This window comes from Andrographis paniculata, unplaced genomic scaffold (genome assembly GCF_009805555.1).
Source record: "Andrographis paniculata isolate CXL003 unplaced genomic scaffold, ASM980555v1 Contig35END, whole genome shotgun sequence".
Lineage (NCBI taxonomy): Eukaryota > Viridiplantae > Streptophyta > Magnoliopsida > Lamiales > Acanthaceae > Andrographis > Andrographis paniculata.
In genome coordinates, this window is record NW_026137568.1 from 3917344 (window position 1) to 3934996 (window position 17653).

Genomic DNA, 17653 nt, shown 5'->3' on the forward strand with positions numbered 1-17653 from the left:
AATAACTTCATCATCACTTTCATTTAGATTTTTAGTATCAACCTCTTCAGGGGTTGTACTGACATTTTCAGGTATCTGATCATTGTTGATATTTTCACCGGTATTTATAATTTTCTTCTTTTGTAGATTCTTATTCTTGGAACCCAACGGTTTGCCACAATTTATGTGGGCAGTATGTTTATTAGCACTCGGCACCTTCCCTTCTGGGATATTTATTTTAGCTGGTGCATTTGCTGCTGCAATATATGATTTTGTAACTCTCGAAGCATCATTAAAAGCATCAGACAATTTATTTGCAATTTTCTGCAAATGCACAATTCTATGAACTTCAAGTTCACTATGTTTCGTACAAGGATCAACTTCAACTGGTATTTTCCACAATTTCTTTTATTAGTTGATTAATATCTCCCCCTAATATCGGGAAATGAGATTCATCAAAGTGACAATTTTCAAACCTTGTAGTAAATAAATCACCCGTTGTTGGTTCAAGATATTTCGCAATCGAGGGTGATTCATACCAGACATATATAGCCAACCTTCTTTGAGGTCCCATTTTCGTGCGTTGAGGTGACGCAATTGACACATAACCAACACACCCAAAAATTCGTAGGTGGGATATATTTGGTACTTTTCCAGATACCAATTGAGTATGAGAATAACAGTGATAATTTGTCGGTCTTATTTTCACGAGGGCTGTTGCATGCAATATAGCATGTCCCCAAATTGAGACGGGAAGTTTAGACCTCATTAACAATGGTCTAGCAATTAATTGCAATCTTTTGATAAGAGATTCAGCGAGGCCATTTTGCGTATGTACATGGAGAACAAGATGTTCCACAGTGATCTCAATTGACATGCAATAATCATCAAATGTATGTGATGAATACTTTCCAACATTATCTAAATGTATTTTCTTTATCTGGTGATTTGGAAAATGTGCTCGCAATTTAATTATTTATACAAATACTCTAGAAAAAGCTTGATTGTGAGTAGATACGCGTTGACGCGTCAATTAGTACCATAAAATACTTAAAAGGTCCACACGGTGGATCTATAGGTCCACAAATATCACCCTGAATTCTTTCTAGAAAAGCTAGGGATTCAAATCTAGCCTTTGTTAGAGATGGCCTAATTATTAACTTCCCTTGGGAACATGCAGCACAAGAAAATTCATTCGGACTCAAAATATTTTTCTTTTCCAATGAGTGGCCATTTGAATTTTCAACAATTCGCCTCAGCATTGCATTGTCAGGATGCCAAAGTCGATCGTGTCAAGTTTTAAATTCGCTAATAGCTATTTGGTTTACTAGGTGACATGTTTCAATGGCAGCTCTTGAATAATACAAGCCGGAAAAAAATGATGGCAATTTTTCTTTCACAATTCTTTTGTCATTCACAATATGAGTTATCAAGAGATACTCATTTTCTGCCTCATTCAATGTTTTAATGTGATACCCATTTTTCCGAATATCACTTAAACTCAGTAAATTCTGGCATTTTCAATTGTCATTTTTATCCTTTTTTTTGGGGAAATGTAGTAGTTTTTCCTGAGCCTTCAATAATTTTTTATGCATCACTGATAGTAACAATAACGATCTTTCTTCTCGTCGTTGTTTATGTTTCTCTCGGTGTTGAGGTCTGTAACAATAACAGTAACAATAATGTTGAGGTCTGTACGGTCTTCTGTCATTATAATGCCATTTGGCACATATCAGGGTCTGTTCTGATAATTATTGTGACCGTATGCGTTTGTCCGGCCCCGTCCACGATTCTAATTTCGATCGCGATCAATTCATTGATTTCTGACCTGCCTACAACCACACACCGGATTTGTCGGTTGTATTGCATTTGCCTCTGGAAATGGAGTTGCACCTGTCAGCCGTGAATCGTGATTTTTCAACAGAAATTCATTATTTTGTTCGGCTAGAAAAAAAGACAAGTGATCAGCTCAGAATATTTCTAGAAGCCTTTTTCGCGATACTGTTGCTGCAAAATCATATTAGAGGCATGAAAAGTGGAGAAAGTTTTCTCTATCATATCAGATTCAGATATATTTTCACCACAACGGCGTAGCTGTGATGATATTTAAACATGACAAAATTATATTTTTGGACTGTTTTAAAGTCCTGAAGCCGTAGGCTTTACCATTCACTTCATATCATTGGCAACAAAGTCAGCCTCAAGTGATCATATCTCTCTTTCAATGTCTCCCACAATTCAAGTGGATATTCCAACGTTACATATTACATTTTCAATGCCTCATTGATGTGATGACACAAAAAGATGATGGCCTTTGCACGATCTTAGCTCGTGAAATTTTTATCCCGGGCAATGGTATTTTCCAAGCTTGCCAGATGCATTTTAACATCGCGATCCCAGACCATTAATTTTGACCATAAATGAAGAGACCGTTTGGTAAGATTAGTCATAATAAACAGAGAAAGTATAAAATATTACATTGCGGAAATTAATTAAAATATATAATCATGTTGATAACGTGTTACAATATTATTATAAGATTCGCCAATAGAAATATTAATTACTTTTAGCTCTGATCACTATTTTATATTTTATATATAGCATAATATTATTTTATATATATTGTATAATATTATATAATATAGAGTGTATATGTATATATATAGAAATGTGTGTGCAGTGTGTGATATATATATATGTATTTACTAATATATATTATATTAAAGTAGTGAGTGAATTAATAGATATGTATAAAAGCAATCCCACCTCTCTATATATATATATATATATATACATGATCATATTATACTAATGACTACAAAAGATACACGATCGAGGTGATTTGTTGTATACGTATATAACAGGAGTCCAATATTTCATCCGGAATCAATTGAAGAAAACAAATTAAAATCAAAGCAGCTAGAATAATACACTTCCCTGAGAATTACCCAAAGAAATCGATCAAACGGTTTCAGGCAGAATACAGCAGCTCTCCTCCGGGTTTGCGCACATAACGCTTGAGCATAGGTTGAGTGCGGCTCTAGCATTTATTTTTCTACGACAACGCAAAACAAAAAAGATACCAAAATCTCTTCCAACATCATATCACTCACAACACACACTTGTTTGTTAACTAAGTCTGTCTTTCTCTTCATTCATTCAACACTTGTTTAACCCCTCTAATCATCCACCACTTAATTATAATAATAATAATAATAATAATAATAATAATGATGATGATGATAAACCAAAAACATGAAAAATGTTGTGTAATTACCGCCCTTCCTGAAGATCCTCCGAAAATACACCAGTCCTAGAAATGTTATCATTGTCCAGTATGCTTAGACTAGAGTAAGGACCAGAAGAAAACATTGAAGAATTGGTACCATCCGACTCCAATGTCGTCGATGACTGCCTAAGGTTATTACCTGCCTGTGCTTGTGCTTGTGCTCCTGCTCCAGCAGAATCATGATGATGATGATGATATTCTGTCACCCGTTGCACCATTTTCAGAGACTGCACCACTTCGCCCATTGTGGGTCGTTGGCTAGCTTCCGGAGCCACACAAGCTGCTGCAATGGTGCAAACCCGGAAAAAGTCTTCTTTTGGGTACTTCCTCTCCAGCTTTGGATCACCTAGTTCTTCCAACCGCTCCTTCTCTCTTAGTATTGGCCGCGCCTGTGAAATATTATGCACAACTTCAACTCTTCTTTGCTATAAGAATATATATATATATATATATACACATATACTTTATTGGAATGCAGTCTTGAAATAGTGCTTCTAACCCACCCATGTTACAAGGTTCTCCTGGCCCGATGGTTGCGACATGTCCACAGGCTTTCTTCCAGTCAGTAACTCAAGAAGAACCACACCGTAACTGTAAACATCACTTTTCACCAAGAGGTGCCCGGTCATGGCATACTCGGGGGCAACGTACCTGTGAAAGGATCAGCTTGGATACATGTGTTGAAGAAAGTGATAAAAGAATCATCAAGGCTTGGCAAGAAGAGACTAACTAACCCAAAGGTTCCCATTACACGGGTGGAGAGGTAGTTTGCCCTGCCTTCGGGGGCTTGTTTTGCAAGGCCAAAATCTGAAACTTTAGCATGAAAGTTGTTCTCGAGCAATATATTTGATGCCTTGAAATCTCGGTGAATAACGCAAGGTTGAGAATCCTCATGCAAGTAAGCGAGTCCCCGAGCAGCATCAAGAGCAATTTTCATTCTGGTATCCCAATCAAGCGGGCAGTTTACCCCCAAAGGTCCTATAGCATAGCACAGCAATATTATGGGCATACAACTTGTCACTCGAGTTATTTTTAATTTAAACATAGTCATCGGGTATTACCATGAAGCCAGGCCTCCAAACTTCCATTTGGGACAAGCTCATAGCAAAGGAGGTTTTGTGAGGAGTCACGATTGCTGTAGTAGCCAACAAGTTTCACCAAGTTACGATGATGCAGCCTGCTAAGCATCTCGACCTCAACCAAGAACTCCTTATCCCCTTGTTGTCCACCATTTCCAAGCCTTTTTATAGCTACAGCAGTACCATCGCTTAAAACACCCTTGAAAACTCTCCCAAATCCACCCTCTCCAAGAATACTGGCAGCTTCAAAGTTGTTTGTAGCTTCTTTGAGCTCTTCGTATGTGAGGAAACGTGTACTTGTTGGGTGGCGGAGTGATCCTACAATGGATATTGTCTCCACAGTCCTTTGTTTTTCTATTACACAAAAAAATAAGTAGGTGAAATAAATCAGGAAGTCAATAAATCAGATGGCAGTAACATAATGAGTGATGGTATTCATCAATAGTGAAGAAAACATTTATGCATTTCAAACAGCACTGCCTCAGAAGGAGAAACAAAATAGAGCAGTGAATAATAAATTATTAAACGAGAACTCCTTACATACCAGTTTCTTTGACGGGTATGTTGAACTTCACACGACGATTTATGCAGAAACAAATTATAAACACAGAAATAACAGCAACTATGAGGATTACAGCTCCAAGCCCAATTAAAAGAACTAAGCTCGGCCGCTTAACTTTCTTTGAAGCGGCAGGAGATGCAGGAGTTGATGGAAGATTTGGATGTGCTTCCACAGGAGATGCAGCAGATGCAGGAGCTGTAATGTCCAGAGAAAAGGGTTACTTCAGTGAATTTTTATTCTTAAGAGCTTTTCACTTGGGAAGTTGATCTATGATAGGGATCACTGGAGGAGGTGCAGGAATGTAAATACCAGTGCATTAAAAGTCATGTTAATGAAGATATGAACTTTGCAGCATTGTAATAACTGATTGTGAAGATAGAAAAGCTCAACATATATATTTACTAACAGTATAATGGATTTCCCAGGCTCTTAGCGTTCATAACTTTGCAAATATGAAGAGCCCAGAAGGTGGGGCAGGGGAGCCTATCCATGATTAATCCAATGCGAGACATCACCCAACAGCACAATTAAATTACTAACACAGCAGAAATATTGCTCTACTGCAAACGCCATCTCTAAGTAATTACTAGTGCAAACAATTGGATTTCTATGGTAAGACAAATAAAACTCCATCTCTAGTGTCTAGATAGATGAACTTAAAGAAATGCATTTTATCCTATATAAGCTACCAAATCAACAGTCACATGTGCCCTCAATCAAAAGAAATGTTCTTTAATGTAATATTTCCATAGTAGCAAGTTTTCAAGATTTTTAAAAATGCATTTAAAAGATCCAAAATTTTAGGAATAGTTATTGCTAATTCCATAACCAAGATAGATCTAGAAAAAATGGCTAATCTTACCAAACATCAAATCCAACAATTATTTCAACAAAAAAAACCCAAAAAAAAAAAAGAAAGGAGAAACACAAAAACAAGCACAAAGCAAACACACAGTGAGTATGTCATTCAGACATATGATTGTGTTTCTTCTTATATTGCATATCATTGGTAAAGTATCATATTTCTAATTATGTGTCAAATGAATGCTTAGAAAAAGAATTCTACAAAATCCAGGAAACTCAAGCATGCAACATGCAACCAAATACATGAGGAATAACAGTTTTAAGAATGTATCTCAATTCAAATATATTGAATAGAAACATTACAGATTGCTAATCAAATCTTATTCTGGTGTGTGGGAACCTTCACACTCAATTACCATCAAGATAGTTTCAAGGATGAGACTATTATTTATATAAATAGATTATGCATAAGTTTAACGGACAACAAAATTGGCATAATTTTTCGGACGGAAGGAGTATATTATAACTAATTCATTAAATAAATCTTACACAGTAACATTGAAAAGACCTGAATTCATTAGTCCTGACCTATCAAAATATGTAACAGATATAATAATAATAATAATAATAATAATAATAATAATAATAATAATTGATTATTTGAGTAACTTCCAATATTTTGTTTCATAAATTGCTCTAGGTTATATATATTATAGAAACAATGAGTAATACACAACATTGTGTATTCCATTATGTCAAACCATTCTATTCATATTAATTCTAGAATTGGGTACTTTTCTAATCATTTTTCTTTAGATTCATTCGCAGTATTTAGGTTGTGAGTTTACTATTAATGGCAGTGATTTATCTTTAATTTTATTTAAGAGTTCCCTTATTCTAAATCTTTTGCTATACTATCTATTCTCTTCTTTTTTTTTTTTTTTTTATGACGTGGAAACCGCAGGTCATTTGATGCGTCGGAGGTTTGAACCCGTCCAACCTCCACACCAGGCCATCCCTAAAGTATATCATGAAAAATAGAGTAAATTATACAACATCTCTTTGTATTTTTGTAAAAAAATTATTTATTGCGTGAAACTTAAATTAAATATGCATAAAATACCATGTTCGTCCAAGTTTTGGTTGTAAATACAAACCTAAATTATACAAATTTTATATAAATAAAAAAAATAAAATATCTTAATTAATCTCTTTTGAATTAAATAAATAAATAAATAATTGATTATTTTTATAATTTTTGTAGAAATCAAATAATCTCCAAAAAAAAAATTATAAAATGAAAATCAATTATTTATTTATTTTAAAAATACTACTTAATATATCTACACCCAAATATCAGTTTTGGTGAATATGGTGTTTTCGTGCAAACTTTAATTTAATAAAGAGGGTTTTACGCAATAAATAAAAGAGATGCTATATAATTTACCCTAAAAAAATATCACTCCAAAAGTAAGACTAAAAAATGAACTGGTACAAAGGAAGTAATAAAGATTTCAGAATGCTTTTGGGGAACATACAAAAAAAGAGTGTTCACTTTGCTTTTATTGCCATTTTTTGCTCCATGTTATCTACAATGAAATTTATAAAAAAAAAAATAATAATAATAAAAGAAAAAAAAATCTAATACATATTTTCAATTCGAAACATTACATTACATGCAATACCTATTTTCCATTAAAAAATAAAAAACATCAAATTCAAAATAACTCAAAGCACCCGAAGCAATGCAAAACGCAACTAAAAACACTGATCATTTTTTAGCCTACAGGATTCTAAAAATGATTTATCTTCCTTTTCACTTGTACATATACATATAGACATTCAATTTCCAGCTAGCGCCTCTTACTCAAGAATAGATAAAATTGTATTTGAAGCATGTTATTATCCTTCGCAAAACACATTCTTTAATTACTATACGATGGCATACATACAGTAATGTACATCCATAAAATCCTGACCTAGATATATATATATATATAATTAATTAATAGATAGACAAAGTACAGAATGCTATAACAGAACTGTATTATTTGCCGAAAAAATGAGAATAAGCATTTATGTGTAATTTCTTATTTTTGTTTTTTTTCCTCATTTGGTTATCATAAGATCATGATTTTTCAGTTACATCCACACAGGTAATCCTTCTTTTAAAGAAACAAAATGTCTTCCTTATCCGTGGATGAAGCACGTGGCATTCATGCTATGACAAATATAAGAAGATTACCTTCAGGTAGCATTGGTTGTGTAAACCAGGTTATATTGAGAAGGTGGTAATCGCCCACCAAAGAATGATCTAGATGGACCTTGTGAGTCAATAGAGAAGCATTTATTCCAGCAAATTCTTGGGCAGAAAAGCTTAATCCAGTATGAGGAGTGAGATCCATTGATATATTAAGTCCAGATATGTTGACAACATAGAAGTTAATCAGCTCAATCTGCGATAGTCGCAATCCTAGCTGGGAAGCAAACTGCTCTAGAAAAAGATTCCAGTTTGGGTTAGATGAGACATTCAGAAGGAGAATCTCAAGCTTTATTGGATAAACACAATGGCAGCCATGACTTCCGCGTTTAAGCACTGTGTCTGGTCCACAACAATCTACCAAACCAAATAAAATACAAAGCCGTTAATAAGTATTTAAAAAGCAGAAAGATAAGAGCAGTGCAAATTAATTGAGTATTCTCATCAATGATGCTCTTTCAACTATAAAAAGAATCCAGAATATCGATCTTACTGTTGAAGCTAGGAGATAGTGGTGGCTGAGCTAAACCAGGTGGCATTGTACTGCTAGGTTCAGGTTGAGAGGGCGCAATGTCCCTTAGGAGACGATAGCTTGAAGGTGAAGCAGAAACCCCAAAATGTTCATAATTTCGAGGTCGAGAAGGTGCACCATACGGACTTCGACGGTTCCAATGAGATCTCTGAATTAAAGGAAATTTAGCACGTAGAGGCATCTCAGGAGAATCCAAGAGGTGAACTGCTGGAGCCACAGCTTCTCTTTCCAACATTTTGTCGCGTAAATTAGCATCAGCAACAGATAATACAGAGCAAAAGAGAAGAAATTGCTTCAGGATAGACCAGTGGACCTCTTGTAGCAACAGCCCTGAAATTCACATTTCGAAAAATATGGCGAAAAAACATATCACAAAACGATTCCAATGAAAGTATCTTAGAATGCATACAAAAGCTATTATTATTCGGAGATCAATGATCATTCCCCAAAGTTAAAACAGCATTCAAACATATATTGTTGGAATTGATGAGTAAAAAGCCTCCGTATATCTTTCCGCCCACACTAGCAAATTAATCCAAAACATTCTAAACATAATATTCTTACTGAAGAAATGAAAAAGAAGCTCCTCAGATCAAAGGAACAAAAGAACAAAAAATCCCCAAGATATTCACAAAAAGAGCAAACGAATCAGTTCGTAGAAATCCAAAAACAGCACAGATCAATGCGCACTAAGCAGTCATAGCAAAACCTCACCGCTCAACCGACTGAAGAACCGCAATTTCTGGAACTCCAACATCACCGACAAATCCAAAGCCGCTTAGATCTAAAAATAATTCAAGGAACGCAACGCACCAATAGCCAGATTCCAGGGCTATTATTCACTCGGACCAAAACCTGCGTTCGCATCCCACCGCATCAAAATCGCATATCCCCGAAGCACCCCAAAAAATCACTCCCGGCGAAAATCCCATCAATCCGCCGCCCATCCTCGAGCTCCGCAAGTGGAAACCGGAGGTAAGATTCCAGGTTAAGGAACAGAGGCACGTCGTCGAAATGATTGCGCGTGTGCGTATGTGTGTGCATCTATGGATGGAGGCTCCTCCTCACACTGTCGTGTTGTGTGCTTGAGCAGAGCTTTTCTCAACTTGGAAAAAGGGAGGGAGAGAGGAGTGTAGGTTAAGATGGATTGGAGCTCGCGAGCTCCTGCAGTCCAGCTGAGCTGAGGGTACCACAGACAAAGTAGCGGAATATTATAATGGAAAGCTAACGTGCGCCATTGACGGAGTGGCGTGGGGATTTAACAGTGAACGTCAGTCACGTCATAGGACGGGACAGAACTGGGTAGCTCATCCAGTGCGGCGCCGGCTCACTGTAACTACAGTGGAAACCCGGCCGAGCCGTTACATTGCCGTTTAAAGTGGGCCTGCGGTAAAGTGATTTGAGACTTTGAGAGTGATGCAATGCAGGTGTTAGCTTTATGATTTTTTATTTTTTTTTGGCCTGATTTTTATTAACGGAAGTTGGATTTAAAATTCCACGAGCTAAACAATAGAATATTTGATCATATTGCAATTTATTTTTTTAAAATATTTAGAAATAATTTTATAGCATTCATTTGGTAATTAAAAAAATAAGTATAAATTTATGTAATTAATATATTATGTACTCTCGTTGAGTTTATGTTAATATACGTTATTTATTTACGTACTTTAAAATTGTTTTTTTGTACAAATTTAATTTTGAAATAACGTACCTTCGTTTAATATTTATATACTTGTTGGATCCTGCAATTCGGAATTCCAAAATAGCTCGTCGATTTCGTCGGCGTGGGTTCCGGAAGTACTCCAGAGAGTCAATCCGTTGTCGGGCAATGCGAATTTCGCACGATTACTGAACTAAACTACGGTTAACTATGGAAAGCGAGTAAATAAATTGCAGAAAGCATATAATCGGAATTAAATTGCATAAACGAAAATAAAACAAGGAAGAAAAATATGAAAAGATGCGATTTGTTCTGTTGTGCGTGTGTGTTGTGTTTATTTTTCCTACTTGTAATCCTAGGCTAGAATAACCACTTCTCCCACTAACATGAGTGGTTACAAATTATTCCCACTTCTTTCTACTTCTCTTAACCATCAAATAACCTCCTTCCATCAGTTCCCAGCGGCTTCCATTGCTTCTAGACCGGGTTCCATTCGTCTTGAGCATCTTCCATTGTTCCTGGACCAAGTTCCATTCGTTTTGGATCTCTTCCATTGCCTTCAGATTATACCTGCAGCCTACCCTGATTCGTTTCCATCATACTCTCAGCCGGTCTACGGGAATATGTTCCCGACAGCCTTGAGTTACATGGAACCCTCACTCTTCATGGTCTTTCATTAGTGTCATGAGATTGCCGATTCAGAGTTGATGGAGCTTGTCGTCCGAAGGTCTATGGAAGTCATATCTTCTCAGCCTGATGGAAGTCACTATCTTCGACATTTAAGTCATTTTGGACTTGGGGTCCAACAATTGCCCTTTTCAAAAAGAGATGAAATGTAAGCTACGTGAAGTTTTGCTCTCTTTTTGGGACTTCTTTCGTGTGGGACTTACCCTCTTGGGCCTTGGCACAAAATTATCCCAATTTGATATCTCACGTCAACCCCTCTAACCTTGATGTGACGGCTGCTTCCTTCGATTCCCGCGTCGTCTAAGAGAGAAAAGACATTCAAGGGTTTTTTCCTAAGGGTTTATCATCACTCACATTTCCCACTTCTTCTCTCGTTTCTCCTTCGAAGGCTTTTCTCCTGTTTGGTGAACGCAAATATCAAGTTGTATGGCTTCTTCGACGGCTCTTCGTTCCAGTAGTGTAGCTGAACCTTCACCACTAACGGCGGTCCCGAGTCCGATCCGCTACTCGATGCCGGTCGAGGAGCTTTTGCGCCCGTCTGATGATGGGAGTTCATGGGTGTTGACGCCGGCGGCAGAAATAAATCTCCAAAAGGAGGAACTCCGACGAGTCCTTGCCGGTGACGGTGCGTCCCCCTTGTTGATCGCGAAACCATTTTACTCGTTGGCTCTTCGACAAGGAAGGGTCTTGACCAGATATCCCGACGGCGCAACTTTCAAAGAATGGACGGCGACCCTTGGCGGCGCAGTCGATACCCAGTGGGAAGCTTGGGGGATTGACGATATGATCACCGTTAGCACACAGGTTTCTCATCCCCATCCCGACCTCCTTTTCGTGCTCTTAGGTTTTTGGTGTCCCGCAGTGAACGGATTTTGCTTTCCTTTCGGCATGATTTCGCCTACATTACTTGACATTGCAGTGTTGTTAGGTCTCCCTGTAACAGGGGATGATTATGCTTTGTTCCCTCCCCCATCGAATGTCGTAGATTTTGGTATAGACTATTCGAAGTTTAGCTCGAGTGTCCTGCTTTATGGGAAATATGGCGCGCCGAGCTCCAAAACCAATTTGCTACACAACCATAGGACTTTCTTGATGCTCTGGGTGAATCGCTTTTTCATAAGCGCAGCTGGTAGGAATTTGGTTAGAGACTATGAGCCCTTGGTAGCGTCGATAATGGAGGGTGACAATTTGGCGCTTGCTCAGTTCTTCTTAGGATATTTGTATCGGACTCTTAACGATCTTTATACCCGCCTGACTCGTGAGGAACGCGTATCCACCCAAAGGGGACCCTTGTGGTTTCTTCAGCTTTGGGCTGCTTATATGTTTCCAGAGGCTATCGACATACCGTGGCCGTTCCAAATTCCGAAGGAAGATCGTATCGGCGTGTTTTTATCTGGATTTGAATGTTACCGTAACGCTTTACAGATTGCTAATTTTTTCTTGTCGTCCAGCGAACGTGAGGATGCACGATTCTTCCCTCTACCGGAACGATCTCATGGGCCTGATTGGTTCTCCAAGCCCCCGCCGATGAAAGAGGATGACTCCCTTGATTGGTCTTCCATTACTTCGTCATGGAATCAAGTTCTAACTGCAAGGCCTTTGTTGTTGGGTCTAAGGCCTACATCTCGTTATTTACCCGTTGGGGTGGAAGGTTACTTCCCGCAGTTGTATGCACGCCAATTCGAACTCCGACAGACTGTCCCAATGTACCGTTTCCATTGTCGAGGGCCCTTCCCGCTGGTGATGAAGGATGTGACCTCTGAAGGTCTTGATATGTTCCGAGGCTTGAATGCGGCCATTGAGGACTCACCCCTTCCTGTTTTTGAAACCAAGCCTTCCGTTGGTTCGGAATTTTCGAGCTGGTGGGCGTCCTTAAGGGACGTTCTTTTTGCGGAACCTCCGGCTTCCTTGTTATGCCGTTTTATCGATACTGATTCTGACCATCAAAGTGAACCAGCTGACACTGCCGTCGAGGAGGTCGAAAGTGCGGCTCCTGAGATCATCGAAGGTGGGTGTTCATCCCTTCCTTTAGCTTTGATCAATAAATGTCAGCTAATCCTTGTTTGTGTTCGTAGTGACAGAGTCTTTCCCCGTACGTAGATCAACTCGACATGCCAAAGCCAGAGCTGCTGCCCTAAAGCCTTCGGAGAAGCGTCGTGCAACCATTTCTCCCAACATCCAGGTTTATATCCATTTCCATGTATTTCCCAAGATCACTTCATGATTTTCTCACTTGTATGTATTGTTGTATCCAGCATGCTAAGAAGGTGCACAAAGGTGTTAAGGCAACTCCTGCGGCTAAGACCACAGCTTATCCTACGGTGAATCTCCCTTCGGAAGTTCATCCGCCGAAAACATTTGTGTCCAAGGTATTCTCACTACCTAAGTTGCATTTCCCTTCACACTCATATTAGAATGTTATTCGCTAACCTTTTTTATCAGCATGTATCTTCGAGAACGTCGGATACTCCCTTTCCACCTCCAGACCTTACTCCTGCCCCACCTCGTGCGGGTCGCGTTGCTTCCGATTCTGTTATCAGTCAAGAGCGTATTCGGGAGTATTTCATTGGACATCAAGGTGCACCATCTGTCTCTGCCTTTGCTGGTCAGCTCCCCGATGGGATGGATGAACAATTTGTCACTGCCTGTTTGGGGGCGTCCCCGGGGGATTCTGAAACTTTAAGCTCCATCCAACTGGCTTTATTGAATTTGGCGGAGTCCTCTTCCTATGCAAATCTTCCCGAGTCTATTCGTGCGCAATGGGTCAGCTTATCTTCCAAAGTGAACACTTTCGCCAAACGCCGTAGGATGGCGGAAGAGAACCGAGATTTCGGGAGGGCGCATTTGGATCAACTGGGAACGCTGCGGGATCAGAAATAATCTTTGCAAGATGACTTTTCGCATACTGAGGATGAAGCTTCCAATGCTTCGAGCCGGCTTGAAGCCTTTCGTGCCGAACAGCTAGCAACACAAGCCGAGGTGGCTCGTCTCCAAGCTCGGCTCGCCCAATTAGGCCCCGAAATTGCGGGCTTGGAACGGCTATTGGCAGAGAAACGTCGAATACAAGCTGACTTGTACAAGAAGTCCCAGCGTCTAGATGCCCCCATAGCCGCTTTGTCGCAGAAAAAGGTCTTATACGAGTTTAATGCCGCCAATGGGGAAGCGACTTTGAAGGAGTTGGAGTCGGAATGGGGGGCCCTGGCCTCTTTATGGGCAGTTTGTAAACCTTCAGCTCAGGTGTTTTCTTCGTCATCTCCAGGTTCTGATGACAAACATGCAGGGGTACATCACCCTCTGCTCCCGTGTCTGGTGCTCCCATGGTTTCCCAAGCTGAACCTCCATTGCAGACTGTTGCCGACGTCCAAGTGTCTATTGCTCACGTTGTGAGAGATTTGATGTCGGCTTTAGAAGTGGCAGCAGACCATAATGCCTCCAGATTGCCTTCGACTTCAACAGTCCCCGTCTCCAAGGAAGCAGCATCGATCCCAGAGGGCTCGGCCTTAGCAGGTGCAGCCTCAAGCTCTAGTGAAACAACTTTATCTTCGGGGGGTCTCATTTCTGCAGGTCCAATTCCGATCGTTGATGGAGCAGCCCCGACCTTAGACGTTTCAACTCCAGTGGAAGCGGTTCCAGTTCCTGGTGGAACAGCTCCAACTATCGAACATCCGATTCCGCCCCCGACAAGTCCGATCCCCGTGGTAGCGGTTCCAGGGCCTGCTGGATTGGCTCCAAATTCGGAAAATTTGAGTTCAACTCCGACAGATTCAGTCCCTATGAGAGAGGCGTCAAGCCTCGATGGAACGGCTCTGTCTGTGGAAGATCCGACCCCAGTCCTGGCAGATCAAACTCCCAAGGACACCGCACCTGGTCTTGATAACTCTGAACCCACTGCGGGCCCAGTAGCAGAAGATACTCCTCCTACAATGTGTTAATTTTGGGAACCATCCGCCTCTTTTTGATCCACTCGCCGTTTTGTTTGGATTTTATGATCTACTACTCATTCGGCCATTTACGATGGCTCATTTTCGTTTTGTTTCCATTCGCATATTAGCGGCTTGCTATCTTGCTTTCATTTTGTATATTAACGGCTTGCTAGCCTGCTTTCGTTTTACATATTAGCGGCTTAATAGCCTGCTTTCGTTTTGCTTTATATCTAGCGGCCTAAACAGGGCCTGCCTTTATTTTGCATATTACATTTCTTTACCCGAGCTCGAGTGGCGACATGTATCCCTTAAGGTGCTTAGCATTGATAACGTTTCTATGTTCTGTCTCATCAATATTCATCAATCTATAAGCACCGTTAGGTAACATTTTACTCACTTGATACGGACCTTCCCATATAGGAGACCATTTCCCGAATGTATTGCCTTTGAATCCTTCGGGTAGCACCGCCTTCCATACCAAATCTCATTCTCGGAATGTTCGCCGACGTATCTTCTTGTTGTAGGCTCGCGCCACTTTCACTTTATTTGCCCTGATATTTTCCAGAGCCATCATCCGATCCTCGTGTACGTCATCCAACCTTTGTAACATCGTTGTATCGTACTGCTCGGGACTAAGCGAATTTTGCTTCAACACTCGTACCGATGGCACCGTGATTTCCAACGGCAATATCGCTTCTTGTCCGTAAACCAGTTGGAATGGAGTGCAACCAGTGGCTTTATTTCGGTATTGCCTGCAAGCCCATAAGGCCTCCCCTAACACTTCGTGCCATCTTCTCGGGTTATCTTCTACGGCCTTTTTTACTATCCCAATCAAGACTTTGTTGGCTGCTTCGGCCTGCCCATTTGCCTGCGCATAATACGGGGACGAATGCAGAAGAGCAATCACATACTGTCGGCGAAGGCGGCCACTCTATCGCTGGTAAAAATAGTGCCTTGATCGGCGGTAATCGTCTGCGGGATTCCGTACCGGTGAATAATGTGCTCCTTAATGTACTTGATCACTTCCTGATATGTCACATTGGCCAACAGTACAGCTTCTATCCATTTTGTGAAATAGTCCGTGGCCACCAATATGAACGAGTGGCGTCTGGAAGATGGCGGGTGAATCTTCCCGATGATATCCATCGCCCATCCTCGGAATGGCCATGGTTTCACCACTGCGTGCATTTCTTCCGCCGGAATTCGGATCAGAGGACCATGTCGCTGACATGCTTCACATCCTTGAGCGTACTTGATACAATCCTCCGTCATTGATGGCCAGAAATACTCATATCATCGGATCGTCCATCTCATGACTGGCCCGGATTTGTGTGCTCCACAAATTCCTTCATGTACCTCACCCATCACCTTCATGGCTTCTTGATTATCTACGCATCTCATTAACATTCCATCGGCGGCTCTGCGGAAAAGATCTCCGTCAATCAGAGTATACTTCAGAGCCTCTTTCCGCAGCTTTTCCGGAGTTTCACCGGTTGGTTGTTCCAAATATTTCCTCAGTTCCATACGTCAGTCTTCCGCATCCACTGGGTACAGATGTACTCGACCTGATTTGAAGTTTCCTGCGGCTGATGACTTGTACCCAGATGCTACTTGAGCCAAATCATTAGCTATTCTGTTTTCGGCTCGAGGTATGAATTCCACCGCCGCGCGTCGAAAGTTTGCAACATCCTAACTGCTTCCATTCGAAGATTTCTCATCCTCTCATCTTTGCATTGGAACTCTCCAGTTTTCTGCTTCAAAATTAACTGTGAGTCGCCTTGAACTCTGATCGCCTTAGCCCCCTTTTTATGTAGGATTCTCAATCCAACTAATAAGGCTCATATTCTGCTTGATTGTTAGTGAATCCGGGTGTTAATGACCTAGCAACAGTCCACTTTTGTCCCAAGGGACTCTCGATGAATACCTCAGCCCCAGCATTAGCCTGCGTGCTGGACCCGTCGAACTTCAAGATCCAAGGCATCGGACTAATAACAGCTTCCATGCAATTAGCTGCTTGGTCAGCCACCGGACTCGGATGATCTGCTAGAAAGTTAGCAACAACCTGTCCCTTAACAGCTTTGATCGGTACATATCGTAGATCGAGCGCGGCTAGCTTTACGGCCCATTTTGCTTGTCTTCCCCTTAAAGCTGGCCTGCCTAAAAGATATCTCAAAATATCGACGTGACATACCACTTCTGTTTCTCTCGGGGCTAGATAATATTCAAGTTTCTTACAAGCGTAAAATAATGCGAGACATAACTTTTCCATAGGAGTGTACCTTGTCTCCGCATCATTCATTACCTTACTGAGGTAAAAAATGGCACGTTCGCTTCTATCGGGAGCTTCTTGCGCCAGTAAGCAACCAACCGTATTCTCAGTGGCGGAAACATACAAGCGGAGAGGTTTGCCTGCTTGCGGCGGCATTAACACTGGTGGATTGGCCATAGCTCCTTTAATGGCTTCGAAAGCCTGCTGGTGTAGCGGCTCCCACACGAACTCTTCTGTTTTCCACAACTTGAGCAGTGTAGAAAAAGCTTTAAGCTTGCCTGCAGCGTTCGAGACAAATCTCCGTAGAAAATTGACCTGCCCAAGGAATCCTTGAAGTTTTTTCAGATTCTCAGGCGGTCGGGCGTTGATGATAGCTTTTGTCTTGTTACTATCCACCTCAATGCCCTTATTATGCACCATGAAACCCAAAAAATTTCCGGAGGCCACTCCGAACGCACACTTTGTTGGATTCATCTTCAAGTTATAATGCCTCATTCATCGGAAGGCTTGTTCGAGATCCACCATATGCTCCGGAAAACTCTTGGATTTCACCACTATGTCGTCGATGTAGACTTCCACCGACTGTCCAATTAAATCGTGGAATAT

General features: G+C 40.6%; 1 protein-coding gene across 1 annotated transcript; it reads right to left on the reverse strand.

Annotated features, from left to right (window-relative positions):
* Positions 1-3224: 3224 nt before the first annotated feature.
* On the reverse strand, positions 3225-9713 carry LOC127249257 (proline-rich receptor-like protein kinase PERK3). Its single transcript, XM_051271980.1, has 8 exons — positions 9220-9713; positions 8467-8835; positions 7959-8330; positions 4892-5104; positions 4330-4701; positions 4003-4246; positions 3772-3919; positions 3225-3657 (listed from the first exon to the last, which is right to left on the reverse strand). Exons 1-8 carry the CDS (start codon positions 9260-9262, stop codon positions 3253-3255), a joined length of 2166 nt encoding a protein of 721 aa, XP_051127937.1. The 5' UTR covers positions 9263-9713; the 3' UTR covers positions 3225-3252.
* Between the last annotated feature and the right edge of the window lie 7940 nt (positions 9714-17653).